We start from the raw sequence: 15,334 nt of genomic DNA, 5'->3' as shown, positions 1-15,334 counted from the left end.
GAGTGGGGTGGGAATGAAGATTTTGCAATATGCTTCCCCCAGGAGTGGGGAGGGAATGAGAAGTTTGCAGTGTCCTTCCCCTACCACACCCATCAAGCCACGCCCCAGAACCGGTAGTAAAAAAAAAATTGAATTTCACCACTGAAACAAGGCAAAGAAAATGAGCGTTAAGTGATTGTGTTGTCTGTTATCAGTAGTCCATTCTTTAATTTCTAGCCCGGGACTCTTAAAAAAGGTATTAATCGTCTGGAAAAACACAAGAGGCGGTTTGCTGAAGAGAAACGTCTCAGCAAAATGCATCGAGCTGTCAAGTTCAGCATTGAAGGCAACCGGATGCCCTTGTAGCCTTATATTTCTCTTGTCCCTGATCCAAGAGGTATCCCTGAAAGAGTGAGCTGTGCATGTGCTGCAATGCTTGCCATTGTTATCCATTTAGACAAAAGGGCATGTCTTCAGCAACTCCGAGGTTTCATTAAAGCTTTCTGGTCAGGGAAAATAACTAATACATTGGGGGTTTTGTTGTTGCTGTTTGTTTTTGAGGTTTCCAGGGCTTTGTGACTGAAAAACTAAAAAGAGTTGACATTTAAAAACTGCATTTTTTTCCAGCAAGGATACTAACAGCAACTTCATATACCATTATCTTGTGGTGGTGAGCTTTCCACCCAACATATTGCTTTCACTGTGTCCTAACAATTCTTACCAATTTAGCTCCTACTAATTCCAGATGAGTATCAAGAATAATTTTATTGATTAGTCAGTTCACCTCATTGTTGCAAATTGTAATTGTAACCCAAAACTTCTGGAAAAATAAAAATATTATGCTAGAGAAAACCGCTATAGAAGGTTATTTGCCATGTATGAATTTAAATAGTTGAACAGAATTTCTTATTAAAAAAAGTTTTCAATACGGTAAAAATAAATATAAGACATGTTCATCTCCTTAATCTCAACATTAGACAAAATTACATTGCATGAAGTAGTTTATTATAAACATAATTCCTGAGAAGATTGGTTTGAACTGATTTTGCACATTTTATAGAGTAAAAGCAGCAGCATGTCACCTAAAATAGCTCTTTGGTACTCCACCATCCTAACACATTCCTTAGGCCTAATTATCCTGTAATTAAGAAATATACCTTCATCAGGATAACACAAAGAACTATGAATTTAGGTTGCCATTTGTCTTAGCTTGGATCTAATTGTTATTATTATTAGAAAATGGTAATTTTGTTTTTCTTCCCCAGGCCATTTCATTACAGTAAGGCCCCATAGTCCTAACTCTTTTCTTGACAATAGGCAAATTAAATAAATAACATCATCTTCAATCCAGTTACCAGCAAAGATCCATTTCATAACTTTTTAACATTTAACATGTTATATATTAATGTATAAATACTCAATATTGCACATCTCATCTCTTAACTATAACAAAATTCCATTTAAAAGTCATGAAATGGTGCCAACATCTTAATACAATGAAAATTTAAAAACTCAAGTTTAATATGACAAAAAGGGACCATTTCTTTCCTTTATAGAAAACAAGCCTCAAATGCACATTACAAATAATATCTTATTTTCAGATACACATTCCATATCACCACTGCATAGGCACACATCTACATTTCATAAATGTACAATAATCCCATTATCCTAATACAAACAGTCCTCAACTAAACCACAGTTAAGTCCAAGATTTCTGTTGCTGAGCAAGACAGTTGTTAAGTGAGTTGCACCCTATTTTGCAAGCTTTTTATCACAGTTCTTAAGCAAATGACTGCAGCTGTTAAATTAATCTGGCATTCCGCATTGACTTTGCTTGTTGAAAGCCAGCTGGAAAGTTAGAGATGATCACATGACCTTAGGACTCTAAATACATGCCAGTTGCCAAGCCCCCAAATTTTGATCACATGACCATGGAGATACTGTAATGGTCATATGAAAACCAGCCCTATGTCGTGCTTTTCAGTGCTGTTTTAACTTTTAAATAGTCACTAAACAAATGCCTATAAACTGAGAACTACTAAAAAAAAAAAAAGGCTAAAGGTAACATAAAAAAAAATAATAATTTCTCCTTTTAAAAGAAAAAATATCCAAATTTCTTTACTTCCAGTAAAGAAGTGTAAAACCAATATAAGTAGTATGAAATTATAATTGCATACAATGGTATGGGAAGAAGGTTCTACATCATACCCATTTTGGGCAAATCCAATAAAATATCAATAATCCAGAAAGAATCACCCAGAAAAATAACAATCTGTTTTATCCCTGATCAAATAAGTCAACTTTATGGCGTTTTTTTCCCTTTTTTCCTTTTATGTAAGACAGTTTTTCTCTGTGATCCATTTAGCTGGTTGTTGATCCTTATTAAGAATTTGCTCAAAAAAAATATCTGTGTCCTTGAAAGGCCCCAGTTTGCAGTTGGAGCAAAATGGTGAATTCCCTGTCTCTTGACTCCTTCCCCCTGCTCCCACACTAGATTGCTGTCCTGTGATGTCCTCATGAGGAGAAGGAATGGCCATAAAGAGAATCAGCTTGGGTAATCTGACATTGTTCTGTTTGATCCAGAAAAGATTAAAGGGAACCAGTCTGCTTTGGCTCCCATGAACAAAGCTATAGTGTCAGTTCAGCTTGTCTGTGGAGCTGTCTTGAGTCCTGTCTTTGGTCAGCTATCTTCCCCCATAAGTCCTGGAAATTCACATCACAACTCAAGATCTTTTACATTATTTGGTAAAAGGTTTAACAAAGGTTTTGTCCTAATAGAGATTTTGAGATATTTTCTACGAATAATGCAGCATTTTGCTTCTTGTTTTATTTTGTTGTACATGTTGCCATGAATATCACTGTGTAAGCTAAGTTTGTAAAACATTCCTCGTGAAAACTGTTTAATAATATTCTTTGTTTTGTCATGTGGCTACTTCTTGTCTTGCTTTTTTGTTTTATACAATATGTTATGTATACTAGGGACTTTAATAGTTTTGAATCCCATTCACATGCAGAGGTGGCTTAGAGATTCAGACACTCGCCTCACAATCAGGAGGTTGAGAGTTCAGTCCTAGGCAACAACAGATGTTTCTCTATCAGGGCGCAAAGAGAAAATATCTGCTGTAAACTCTGCATAGGTGTCAGGAAGGGCATCCGGCCAGTAAACACTCAGCTCCATTCAGCTACTCCGGGATTACAAGGTCACAAAAAGAAAAAAAAATCCCATTCACATGCAGATTCTGATGTTTCTTATTACTAATTTCCTTAGAAATTTCCAAAGAGCCTTGGTAGTACAGTGGTCTAAAGCACCCTGTTATTAAGACCAGCTGCCTGCAATTACTGCAGGTTCGAATCTCGCCAGGCTCAAGGTTGACTCAGCCTTCCATCCTTTCTAAGGTAGGTAAATTGAGGACCCAGTTTGTGGGGGCAATAAGCTGGCTTTGTATAAATATACAAAAAGGATGAAGGCTATTACTTAGCACATTGTAAGCCGCCCTAAGTCTCCGGAGAAGGGCGGCATATAAATCAAATTTTAAAAAAAAGAAAGAAAGGGAAACAGGAGAGAAAAATATAGCCGCTTGGGAGAAAGGTTGCTCAACAGATTCCTTCAAAGAATTTCTAGTCACCTACTGTTGGACAGAATATTGCCAGTTGAAAGAAATCCAATGGGGTTCAATGAATTAAAATTCTAGATAGGGGTGGTGATGCATCAAACATTCCCTTTTTCTCATCCTCAGTTATATTTTCCATATTGTAAAGTATTTATCAAGCCAATCTGCAAAATACTGCGGATATAATAATCTTTTAAAGTAGATTTTTATTTGCTTTAATATACAACAGGAGACCCAAAACGTAATTATCCAATACAGGAAAAAGAACTTCATTTTTAAACATAGCATTAAACCTTGAGAACTTAAGAGTAATTATATCATTAGCCAATTGTTAAGCAGTGCATTTCTGAGAATAGTCAGAACTGTATTTATCACAGAATCTTCTAAATATTTCTTGCTACCTTTAGTGCTTAGAAACAAGACTGAATGTTAAATTAGAAGAAGAAAATAAACCTGGCCTAAGATATCAGAGTCATTAATAGAGTTCTTATAATGTCCTTAATGTTCCTGTGAACTCTCCCTTTTGCACACTCCAGTGATGTATGGAATGCTCGTTTCCTATCCTAAATTCACGGTTTAGATTCTGAACTTCAGCAGCATGTGAAGAATTGTGTCCAGAATTGTTTTTTTCTAAAAAGCAGTGCTTTCTGTTGTATATCTGTAATATACAGTACGTCTCTAGACTGCATTTGAAAATAAGCTATTGACGGTCCCTCACAGTATTACCAGGTTCTGTAATGAAAGATAGCAACTGCAACAAGGGATGGTATATGTATGTTCTTGTGATTTATAAACATCAAGATGTCATTGATGACTATTCTAGTACTAAATGAAAGTTTTGTTTCAAGTTCCAGGCAAGTTCGAAGAAAGGGGTCAGTCGCCTGGACAAACAGATGCGAAAGTTCACAGACATCAGGAAAAAAAGCAGAACATCCCATGCTGTAAAAATCAGCATTGAAGGCAATAAAATGCCATTGTGACCTTCCCCAGAATCACCTTTGATGGTCTCCTGTATAGACTCAGAAGATGTCTACATTTTTTAAAAAACAAACTTTGGGGTTTTTAAGTGCATCTTCAAATTGTTGGTTCAGCTGATTGTTATACATGTAGATTCAGGGTTACAAACCCTGGGACATTTGTTCATTATGGTTTTATTTAACCCTGACCTCTCGTCTCCTTTGTACAGACAAAACCTTGTATTGCTGCAAATCTCATACATTAAAATCTGTTTCTGAAGTGGGGTTTGTGTGATGTTTTGTGAATTGAATGTGTATATAGAAGTTTTACTATTCTGAAGCCTCAAAGAATAGAAGAGCTTGCATTCTTATATTTTTATAATTAAAGGTAAAGTGTATTTGTTTACATATTGTATATAGATTTCTGTTAACTAATTAAATACTATGATAATCTTTTTCTTTTAAAAATACCATTTTTACTTTGGAACTTTAAGAACAAATATATCACATTTTTGAAGAGAAAGAAAGAACATATTAAACATTTAATATGTTTATGTCATGGGGTTTAAGAATCTTCTGAACCATCTCTTCTGTAAATGCATTGTCATTTATTTTAATGCTTATCACAGAATGAATGCATTTAAGCAACAATATTGGAAGTAATGAAATTCCACTTCCTACTATAGAGTCAGATAGATGTTCACACTGGATTTTATCCATCAGATTCTTTTCAACGACTTGGGAAGATTGACAGCTATTAATACTTGAAGGGGTATATTGTCACAGGATGTAAGCTGTTCCAAACAAAGCTGCCTTTTCCAATGGCCTAATGCTGATTATTAAAACAATTCATCTGGAGTCAATACGCTTAGGATCACAATAGGAATACGTGGATTCATTGAAATTCCTGCAATGTTTTGCTGTCTGATGGGTTAAGGTTAAGTCACGGTCTCATCTGTTCAGTTGTAAAAACGCTCAAAAGCTTTTTTTTGCTTACATGCCATGACACATTCTGATCCAATCCTGGCTATATTTGGGAATATGATTTGAAGAATGTGAGACATTCCTTTCTTGACATCTTTCCCCTCACCATTTGCTTAAATCATGTAAAAGATGATGTTCCGTGGACCTGTTTTTCATATTGGAAGAAGAGGTTTTTCTTGTAGTTCAGATACATGCAATAGGTTGGGTTTGGAGCATGGTGGAGCAAGTGGCAAAATCTGCCTGACAATGGTGTCATGCAAATGGCATGACTGGTGCACATCCAATGCCAAAATGGAAGCCCATAATGTCATCAAGCACCTGTCATTCTAGCATTCCTTGTGGTTTGCTGTTGGCACTACTGTTCCAACCTTTCGCTGCAAGATAACAGTACTGATACTTACAACTATGAGGCATAAAGGCATATCCTTAGGCATACTGCTTCAAAAGTAATATTTGAACCATATCTCATTCATTAAATAATTCATTAAATTTAATTAATGGAATGAAATCAAATTGTCTAATCTTTTCTTTCACTTGGCCCTACCCGCTTTATGGAATGCATGCCACAGCACATCATTCAAGGATAATTCAGTTCTGTGCCCAAGACTCCCTCCACATTCAGTATGTCTCCAAATACTATTCATCAGAGAACGAGTGGGGAAGAACTATAATCGCGGGCACCGGGAGGGGCGGTGGGAGAATATCCCTTATGTATTTACATTTTACCTCTATGGGAGAGGTTTCAAGAGATTTGGCATTCCTGTTGTAAATGTTCCTAGTAGGAAACACTGGGTTGCATTCTCTTGTTTCAGATAACATGCATTGCACAATTCAGAATCTGAAGCCTACGCCTTGTATAACCTTTAGGAGCTAGCCCATATAAAAGTGGGCTATCTCCTAAGTGTTTATATATAGGCTATATATAGGTGTTTTAAAACTACTGAATATTTACAAAGTTATTTTCCATATTCTGGAAACAAACCTGTCCACCAATCTGTACTGCTGAATGATCATGTTCTGGCACAAAAATTGCCAACAGAATCAGGGGGTGGAGATGGAGACCTCAAATATGGTAGTGTGCTTAACATTGCAATTCTTACTTTCAAAAGCAATCCTACCATATTCCTATATTTTAAAGTTTTGTTGTTTAATTCAGTTTCATTGGCTGCTTATATTCCATTTTCCTCCTTGGACTGTTGCAATCATTGGCTTAGATCGTTATTTAGATGCATGGAATGGATTGACAGAAGCAGCTCCTGCATCCACCATTCTGAAAATAATGAGAAACGACTAACCAGATCAATTAAAAACCTGCAGCTGTATGCTTTTATGGGGTCTTTTTTGGCCAACACAAAAAGCTATTCAAGAGTAACAGTAACTAAACATGACAAGTTGTGCAGCTGCAGGTTTTTCATCTTTGGTTATTTTAGAGTTCAAATGTATTTTGTGAATCCATGACAATAGTTTGTCAGTCTGGTCAGTCGTCAAATTATACATGTTTGTATAAACACAAATTGAATGCTTGGCTCTTCCTTTTCCACCATAGCCTATTGCTCTCTGCAGGATCACACAACCCCATGGCATTTGTGGAGATGGGGGTAGGGGGAAAGATTTCAAGATAGGATCAGAATGATGAAAGCAGGGTTGTAGGATCACCTTGCAAGTCTCACCCTTTTTAACGCATAACTTGATCTTGTTCAAACATATGAAAGAAACAACTTGTGTCATGACACTGATGCTATTTTTGTCAGTATCCTTACAGTCCTTTACAAGGGTTAAAAATCACTTTGGGAGGGAGGACTGAGGCAGTATTTCTACCTATCCAGTTGCTTAAATCTAAATTAGATGCTGATACAGATTTATAGAACAATTCGGTTTCTGTACAAAGAAAAGGGCAACTTATTTGCTTATTTCAGTTAAGACCAGCTTTAGGAAACAAACCTGCAATGTGACCTGGCTATTCAAGTTGTTAAATATTACCAAATGCACAAAAAAAAATATTTTATACAGATTGGCCTTCACTGCAGGTTATGCAAAAAAACTTCAAGAATTAGTTTCAATTACTTCCTTTATCCATGACATATAATTGGGTACGAGAGTATAAGCTCCGTATTTTCCCACTTCAGCACAACCTTCCCCCCAACTAACAATCCCCAAGAGATACCAGGTATTGTGATAAGACACAGCAAAAGGCCCACCGCTATCTCCTTTGCAAGCATCCTGCCCTTCCTTATCATAGCCAGCACAAAACATGTTGTCCGTAATGAGCTTCTCAGTGGACTGCCGACAGGTCTCCATGCTCACAATGGGCAATCTAACTTTCATGAGAAAGCGAGTTAACTTGCCCCTAGCATAAGTTGCACCCCATCCGCTAACTATTCCATGGGCTACGTCTTCAATCAGCAAAGTAGCTAGGTTAGGACGAGGAAGGCAAATAGGAAGTACATTCTGGGTAAAAATCACATCACTAGTCAATTGAACCAAAGCAATGTCATTGTTGTAGTTCTGTGAGTTATACTGAGGATGTCTCCAGTAGTGCTGTACTCTCACTTTTTGTTCATCTCGTTCTCGCTGATGTTTGTCAAAGTCTCCTGAAAAGCAAATAAAAGTGTGGGGGGGAAAATCTAAGTAGGTGCTGACAGTGGAAAACAAGGAAAGTGAAAAACAAAAAAATAAGAATAGCCTTAGATCCAAGTAGAAATAGTGTCATCTGGTTATTGAAATACTGATTCTGTTCATTAAAATGCTTGTAATATATGCAGATTTTTTCCTTAGGCACTTCAAAAACAAGGGAGCTTCTAGCTGAATGACAGCTGACATACCTTATTTACAGAACTCTATGGGAAATTGAAATGACATCATCTTCTATTGGTAACATTATCATTGTTCTTCCACTGGTGTTTCCAATTTTTTACTAGTTTTTTTAAGGAAGAATACAGTATATACTACCATTAGATTACTAGCCCAAAGGATTGTCTTAGAACAAGCTAGGTGATGTCTCTGAAATAATATATGAAAACTTAAAAAGTAGAATGACTGTGGCAAATGAAGGCAAAGTATTACCAATAGTATTACCAATACTACTACTACTACTACTACTATTACTACTACTACTACTACTAATAATAATAATAGTATTACCAATAGTAATAGAAGCCTTGGGAACAATCCCAAAACATCTGGAGCACCATTTGAACACCATCAGCATTGACAAAATTACCATCAGTCAATTGCAAAAGGCAGCTTTACTTAGAACATGTTATCCTGTGATACCTTTAAGACTGAAGACACTGAGAGTGAGTTGGGTGGCCATATACAGAATAGAATAGAATAGAATAGAATAGAATAGAATAGAATAGAATAGAATAGAATAGAATAGAATAGAATAGAATAGAATAGAATAGAATAATAAAAATAAAAATAAAATAAAATAAAATAAAATAAAATAAAATAAAATAAAACAAAATTATTTATATATATATAAATTCACCAAGCAACAACATCTGCCTATCCCAGGTCCTTAGAAAGGACTCGCTAAGTAGATTAAAAATCAAATCCTGTCTAAACTTCTGGAGAACTGTGACCAACTATATTAATCCAGTCAAAACATTTGGCTGATTGTGTGACCAACCATAATAATTTATTACGTTTATATGTTGCCCAACTCCCAGAAACTCAGGGCAGTTTATAACTGGTAAACATTTAAAAACAAAGAATAATATTTTAAAAAACCTATCAAAACAGCAGAAAACAAAAGAACAATGATAGTAATGGAAATAAATCCAGAAGGGATCAAAAAGAAAGAAAATTGCATTATAATAGCAATTCTCTCTAAAGGCCTTGGCAAATCGGGTGATCTGTAATCAAGTACACCTGCATAACATACTCAGGCCAGTAAATAATCAGGGTAGAGTATCATTTTATAAAATTAATTAAAGTATATCAATGTTTCTCAATCTCAGCTTTAAAATGTGTTGACTTCCTGGATGGAGAATTCTGGGAGTTAGGTGCTGAGGCTGAGAAACATTAAGGTGTATGTTTGCTTCTATAATTTCAAAGGTTAGAAATACATTTACTTTTTTACAACAGGAATGTGATATCAGAAAAGGAGAATCTACTGCTTCTTCAGGAATACATTGTGGGGAAAAACAAGCATTAGAAGACTGTAATTTTGTTTGTGTCTCTCTACAACTTACCCACTGTAACTTGATGTGGAATAACGGCATCGAAACAGTGTGCTGCGGTAAGTACCCACCGACTACTGATCAAGCTGCCCCCACAAAAACCATAACCTCTACTATTTTGAATCAGTACCTAGGAAAAAAAATAATAATAAATTGTTCTCTAACCCAGCTGCAAATCTGTATGAATTGTCCACACTCTCATTTCAATTATTTAGCATTGAATCAGAAGTTGATCGTCATACACAAAAATACACGGATGTGAAGCAACATTTCTCATATGCCCACAACAATATTGCAAACCTCCTTTTTCCAATATTCATACAAAAGGACAGCATCTACAGTCAGTTGTCCTCCCTTGGGAGGCAAAGGTATCATTTAAGGACAAGTCTGGATGATTTTTAGAGGTCCTGTTGGTATTGTGCTTGTTGAAAGGCAACATTCATGACCTGAGGCTCCAAGTCTACATGCAGTTCTCCCCAACCTTAAAGAGCCCCAGGTCTCTGCAAAAGATGCTGCTAAATATCATGAATATAAGATAATTATGAACTACTGAGAGTTCCAACTTCTGTGTTGTATCCCTTTTTGCTTTTTGGAATTCATCTCCTAGCTTGCCATTCAGAATTAACTTCCATTGAAAAAGATTGCCCCCTGCTGCTTCATAAAGGAATCCGACGCTGCAATTCTAACAATAAAAAATGAGGCTATTTTATCAAACCCTTTAAGCGCGGTAGTGTTACCTGCCAAGGACATGCTCCTGGGCGGCAGAAAGATCCCCCAACTATTCTGGGGTCTTCCTTATCTGTGTAGTTAATATTTGGCCATCTGAGTAAATCCTCTTCTGTGAAATTTCCTTTCAGCTTTTCCAAGTCATTTTCAGTTTCTGCTGTGAGATTCAACGATCCTGAGGAAGCCCAACTTAACGTCTGATTCCAGTTGGTCATATTCTCATGAATATTCGTTTCATTTTGTGTGATTCTTCCTCCCTCATAAGAACGTGTGGATCGCTTAATCAGCCCACAAGGAAAGCGATCTAAAGTCAGGGAAATTAAACAGTGGTGGGATTCAAGTAATTTAACAACCGGTTCTCTGCCCTAATGATTTCTTCCAACAACCAGTTTGCCAAACTGCTCAGAAAGTTAACAACCGGTTCTCCCAAAGTGGTGAGAACTGGCTGAATCCCACCACTGAGATTAAACAGTGTGGATAACTGTACTTAATTTAACATTGTGTCCTAATTTATTTTGCTGAAAGAAGAAAAAAAGTTATATGATGATTTATGGGTTTGAGGCAGTGGTGAAATCCTGCCGGTTCTGCCAGCTTGTGCGAACTGGCAGCAGCGGCAGCATGAGGCTCCACCCATCTGCCCGGATGTCATTACTTCCTAGTTTTAACCAAATTTTATTCAACATAATGCCTCATAGTCTGTGCATCTGAAGTAGACAATCTGTTGCTCTTCATGCTGACTGGTTGGAAATTCTGGAACCATAACATCAACCCATTTAGGGAAAACCAGACTGAAAAGGGCTTCTGGAACATTTAGTTTCTAAACCCACATTTTTAAATGATGAATCATTACCTGAGGGGATACAACTCTTCCCATCTTCATTTAGCGTATATCCTGTTTCACAGGAGCAGATCACACGAACTGAATGTTCGGTATCTTGACAATATTGCCAACACCCTCCATTTTTGTACCAGCATTCAAATTTCTCTGCATTGGAGACAGGGGAGGTGGTTCTTGAGTCATTACTACTTACTCTCTCCAACAGATTGTAATCCTCTAATAATAGGCTATCAGTAATGGGAACCCAATTATCATTTTTAAAATTAGTAGAGGGATCTTCAAGTTATTATTTGCGTGTACCTTTGAGTTAGTCCATGCAGTTTTCTTGGCAATGTTTTTTGGCAGTGATTTGTGATTGCTACCTCCTAGGGATGAGAGAGACAGTGACTGCTCGGTATCACCCAGCTGGCTTTGTACTTAAGACAGGAGTAGTACTCACATCTCCTGGTTTCTAGCCCAGTGCCTTCAGGCACTAGACTAGACTAAACTGGGTCTCCAGATTCCACTGGATCACCAGTTTAGAGCCCATTTAGTATTATGGCTTACTCCCTAAGAGAAAAGTTGGCATCTCACACCATCTCTCCCAGAATCCTTTGATCCCAGCCTTACCCTCTGCCTTAACATAGCGGCTTAGTTGCTACCACCACCTACTTTCTAGGGGGGCCCTCTACTTGATATTTTCTCCAATCCCAGTGTGTGTGAGATAAGACTCCAGCAGGCTACCATCTTACTAGCAAGTATAAGGGGAACACCAACCCATTTAGAGCAAAAGCAATCCACTTATATATATTAAAAAGAAATACATTTCTATAGTACCAACTTCTGACTCTGTGATATGCAACTGGGAATTCAGCCTGTCCTCCTTTGGGGTGGGGTGGGGAGATAGATTAATCAAACAATAAATAAATAGAAATGAACACTATTAAAAAAAATAAAATATAAAATATATTTTTAATTTTTTAAAAAGAATGTTATCATTCTTTTTTAACTTTAAGTAGTTACATGCAATACAGATAGTCCTTGACTTACAACAGTTCATTTAGTGACCGTTTGAACTTATAATGGGACTGAAAAAAGTGCTGTATGACCATTTTTCACACTTATGACCACTGCAGCATCCCATGGTTACGTGATTTACATTTGGATGATTGACAACTGACTCACATTTATGATGGTTGCAGTGTTCTGGGGTCATGTGATCCACCTTTTGCAACATGCTGATAAGCAAAGTCAGTGGGGAAACCAGATTCACTTAACAACCATGTTACTAATTTAACAACTGCGGTGATTCACTTAAGAAATGTGGCAAGAAAAGTTGTAAAATGGGGCAAAGCTCACTTAACAAATTTCTCACTTAGCTACATAAATTTTGGGCTCAATTGTGGTCGTAAGTTGAGGGCTAGCTGTACAGTTAATGATGGAGGAAATAAAGATACTGAGTTGGTTAAATTACAGAGAGTTCTTTAAGAGAACCTTCAACAGAAAAATGTAGAAGATAAAACTTTGAAAACATACAAGACCTATTTTCCTTGATAATAGCTGATGCATCTTATATTTGCAGCAAAAGTTCTTTGACAAATTGGGGACCAGGCTATTATTTTGGTTCTCTGATCCTATCTACATGACTGCTTTTCCTGACATATGCCCTCTGAACTACCCTTTTATTTCCCTCACTACTATGACTTTTGTCCAACAAAGTCTTGCCAGGTTAGAAAGCTATCCCAAAAGGTAGCTGATTCTTACAACAATAGCAGGTCAGCTAATGTTATACCTCACTCACCTATTTCACACTGATTTCCTCCATACCTTGGGGGACATGTACAGGAATATGTATAGTGTTTGACCCTACATATTCCACCATTTTTACATGTATCTTCTTCTTTACAGGGGTTGGAATCTGTTTAGAAAAAGAGATTTGATGATACAAATCAAATCCAGATAAGTATTTAGAGCAATTTCTTATTTATGCATTAAAGTAGTTTCTTACCCACTTCAGTTTCAATAACACACTACACAATCTAAAATATTAAAATTATAAATAACAACAAAAATAGTTATATCAATGAAATATGAAAATACAGCAGATTAATGAGCAAAGGAGAAAAACTGTAACAGTTCATTATATGAACAATACATTAAAATAATTTTATCACGTAAACAAAATTCTTGCCAGAACAAAAGCAAAATCTTCAATAGATTTCAAAATGTATAAAAACTCAAGATTTATGGGGCCAAAGTTAGCATAGGTATTTATAAGCTTTAAGTTTTAATGAACAATTATTTATGCAGAATACACAGAAAATGAATAAAATGTTTACTTTTGTAATCGAACCAAAACTCCATCTGCAAAATAAATAAAAAATAAAAACAGATGTGATTAGGCCAAAGCACCTTTATAAATTAACTTAAACAATTCAATGTAAGTAATTAAGACACATATGATTTAAAATCAACCTGGTTCTATAGAAAAGTCTTGGACACAAAATGGATCTGGCTCTCTGGGTGATTTGCATAGATTATGAGGATTTGCATCAGGAATATAAATCTTTTATTATTGACAAATACAAATATATATGGTACCCACTTCTGAATTATTCTAACCTTCACACATATATTGGGATATTTGGATAGATGTACTTTCCTCTTACACTTGCAAGAAATAATCAGATGTCCCTCCAATTCCATTGCTCACCGTTTTCTCCTTTGACTTGAAAATCTCTTTCGCCTCCTCAAATGAACACTGTTCCTCTCTACATTCTCTCTCCAAATTTCCTGGGAGAATTTCCTCCAAGAAAGTGTTAGCACGTTTCCGAATCCTCAGAACCTGGTTTGCCTTCTCTTTTTTCACAAATACTGTAGATAAAGAGTAAGATATCACTAAGAATTCCAGTTTCTTCAATTCAGGGTAAATATATATATTTATCTTCACACTGAACATACTGAATATACAGAATACTGCAGGGCTAAACTGGTGGATATGTTTGGTCATTTCTCCTGGGCTTAAATATGGGGGGTGGGGGAGATCCATAAATGAAATATACCGGTATTTAAAAGCATGTGATTGAGTTTCATCTCCAAAATTCATCTCAAAGCAACACTTACGAAATTAAAATAGATAGCTTTGTTCTTAAAGTAACAATCAGAAACATATGGGCTTAAAAATTAACTACGGTTGTTAATACATGATCCATATTGTGACTGCTGGTAATGAATAATAGGTACCTGATAACGAATGTGAAAAGATGATGAAGCAGCAGATTAAGAAAATCAAGGTTGGCCCCAAGGAAATTCTAGCCATTATATATCCAAAGTGAATAGTAGAATATACTGATTTGGAGACAGTCACCTACACATAGGAAACAAGACTAAACAAAATATTCCTCAAGTACTGAGACAAGAAAGAGATAACTGGACAATAAGAATTATGTACATATGAAAAACAAAGATGTGGACTAGCAGAGAAGGCTACAGTTCTAGAAATAAAGTGAATAGAAGTCATATCTCCTGAAACCAGAAATTAAATGTACTGGAATCAGGTATTTTGCTTTTTAAGGAAAGATCAACATGTTGAGGAAGATAGAAGATCTGATGCACTAGCACTGGCTATATATACAATGTGTCCAAGTGAGGAAACAACTGAAGAATAGTAGTGCAAGCAAATAAGGCCTATTTCCTTTTAATCTCCTGTTAGAACTGAAGTGTGTAAGAGGTACCCTACAGGAACAGATTGCATTTCATTTTGTTCTGACAGTTGTTGATTATGCTCATTTCATCAAATAACAATTGGCATCTAATAACAGAAACTTTGTCTCTCAGGAAACCAGGTATATATTAAGAGGAACAAAATAAAGTGGGGGGGGGAGAAACAGGCAGTTTTAAAAGAAACAGTCTGCTTTTTTGGAACAGATTAGAAATGTGTTCTCTTACCTGATTAGGAAGGAAAAAGTGCTATTTAGAACCGTTACAAAAGCTAGGAAAGAAAGCTATTGGAAATTATATGTTGATGATTAAACTATTGCAAATATTGACATGGACATTCTAGTCTCAGGATAC

General features: G+C 36.2%; 2 protein-coding genes across 11 annotated transcripts in view; one reads left to right on the top strand and one right to left on the bottom strand.

Moving 5' to 3' along the window:
- Nucleotides 1-4,829, top strand: part of IWS1 (interacts with SUPT6H, CTD assembly factor 1) — a 21,596-nt gene extending 16,767 nt beyond the window's left edge. For 6 of the 10 annotated variants that reach the window (XM_034439749.3, XM_034439746.3, XM_034439744.3 and 3 more), the window contains one exon: nucleotides 4,442-4,829. In XM_034439749.3, coding sequence (XP_034295640.2) covers nucleotides 4,442-4,573 — 132 coding nt within the window. In that variant the 3' untranslated portion in view covers nucleotides 4,574-4,829. Of the gene's footprint in view, nucleotides 1-216; nucleotides 377-4,441 lie in introns of all 10 variants that reach the window. The other 4 variants (XM_087872735.1, XM_087872733.1, XM_087872736.1 and 1 more) reach the window with 2 other exon arrangements.
- LOC117678537 (coagulation factor X-like) lies at nucleotides 3,780-15,334 on the bottom strand. Its single transcript, XM_087872738.1, has 8 exons — nucleotides 14,504-15,334; nucleotides 13,974-14,134; nucleotides 13,600-13,624; nucleotides 13,062-13,178; nucleotides 11,294-11,428; nucleotides 10,455-10,747; nucleotides 9,730-9,847; nucleotides 3,780-8,124 (listed from the first exon to the last, which is right to left on the bottom strand). The coding sequence occupies exons 1-8, from the start codon at nucleotides 14,577-14,579 to the stop codon at nucleotides 7,577-7,579; spliced, it is 1,473 nt and encodes a 490-aa protein (XP_087728864.1). The 5' UTR covers nucleotides 14,580-15,334; the 3' UTR covers nucleotides 3,780-7,576.

The sequence above is a fragment of the Pantherophis guttatus genome, chromosome 6 (genome assembly GCF_059756535.1).
Source record: "Pantherophis guttatus breed Tessera chromosome 6, ASM5975653v1, whole genome shotgun sequence".
NCBI lineage: Eukaryota > Metazoa > Chordata > Lepidosauria > Squamata > Colubridae > Pantherophis > Pantherophis guttatus.
The sequence above is the reverse complement of the archived record's forward strand: the minus strand, read 5'-3'. Positions and strand labels throughout refer to the sequence as shown.

Coding starts and splice junctions, on each gene's coding strand:
- LOC117678537 (XM_087872738.1), bottom strand. CDS start 14,579: ATGGCTAGAATTTCCTTGGGGCCAACCTTGATTTTCTTAATCTGCTGC. Junction 9,848..10,454: donor CAGGAGCATGTCCTTGGCAG/GTAACACTACCG, acceptor TTTTTTTCCTAG/GTACTGATTCAAAATAGTAG. Junction 8,125..9,729: donor TCCACATCAAGTTACAGTGG/GTAAGTTGTAGA, acceptor TTTGCTTTTCAG/GAGACTTTGACAAACATCAG.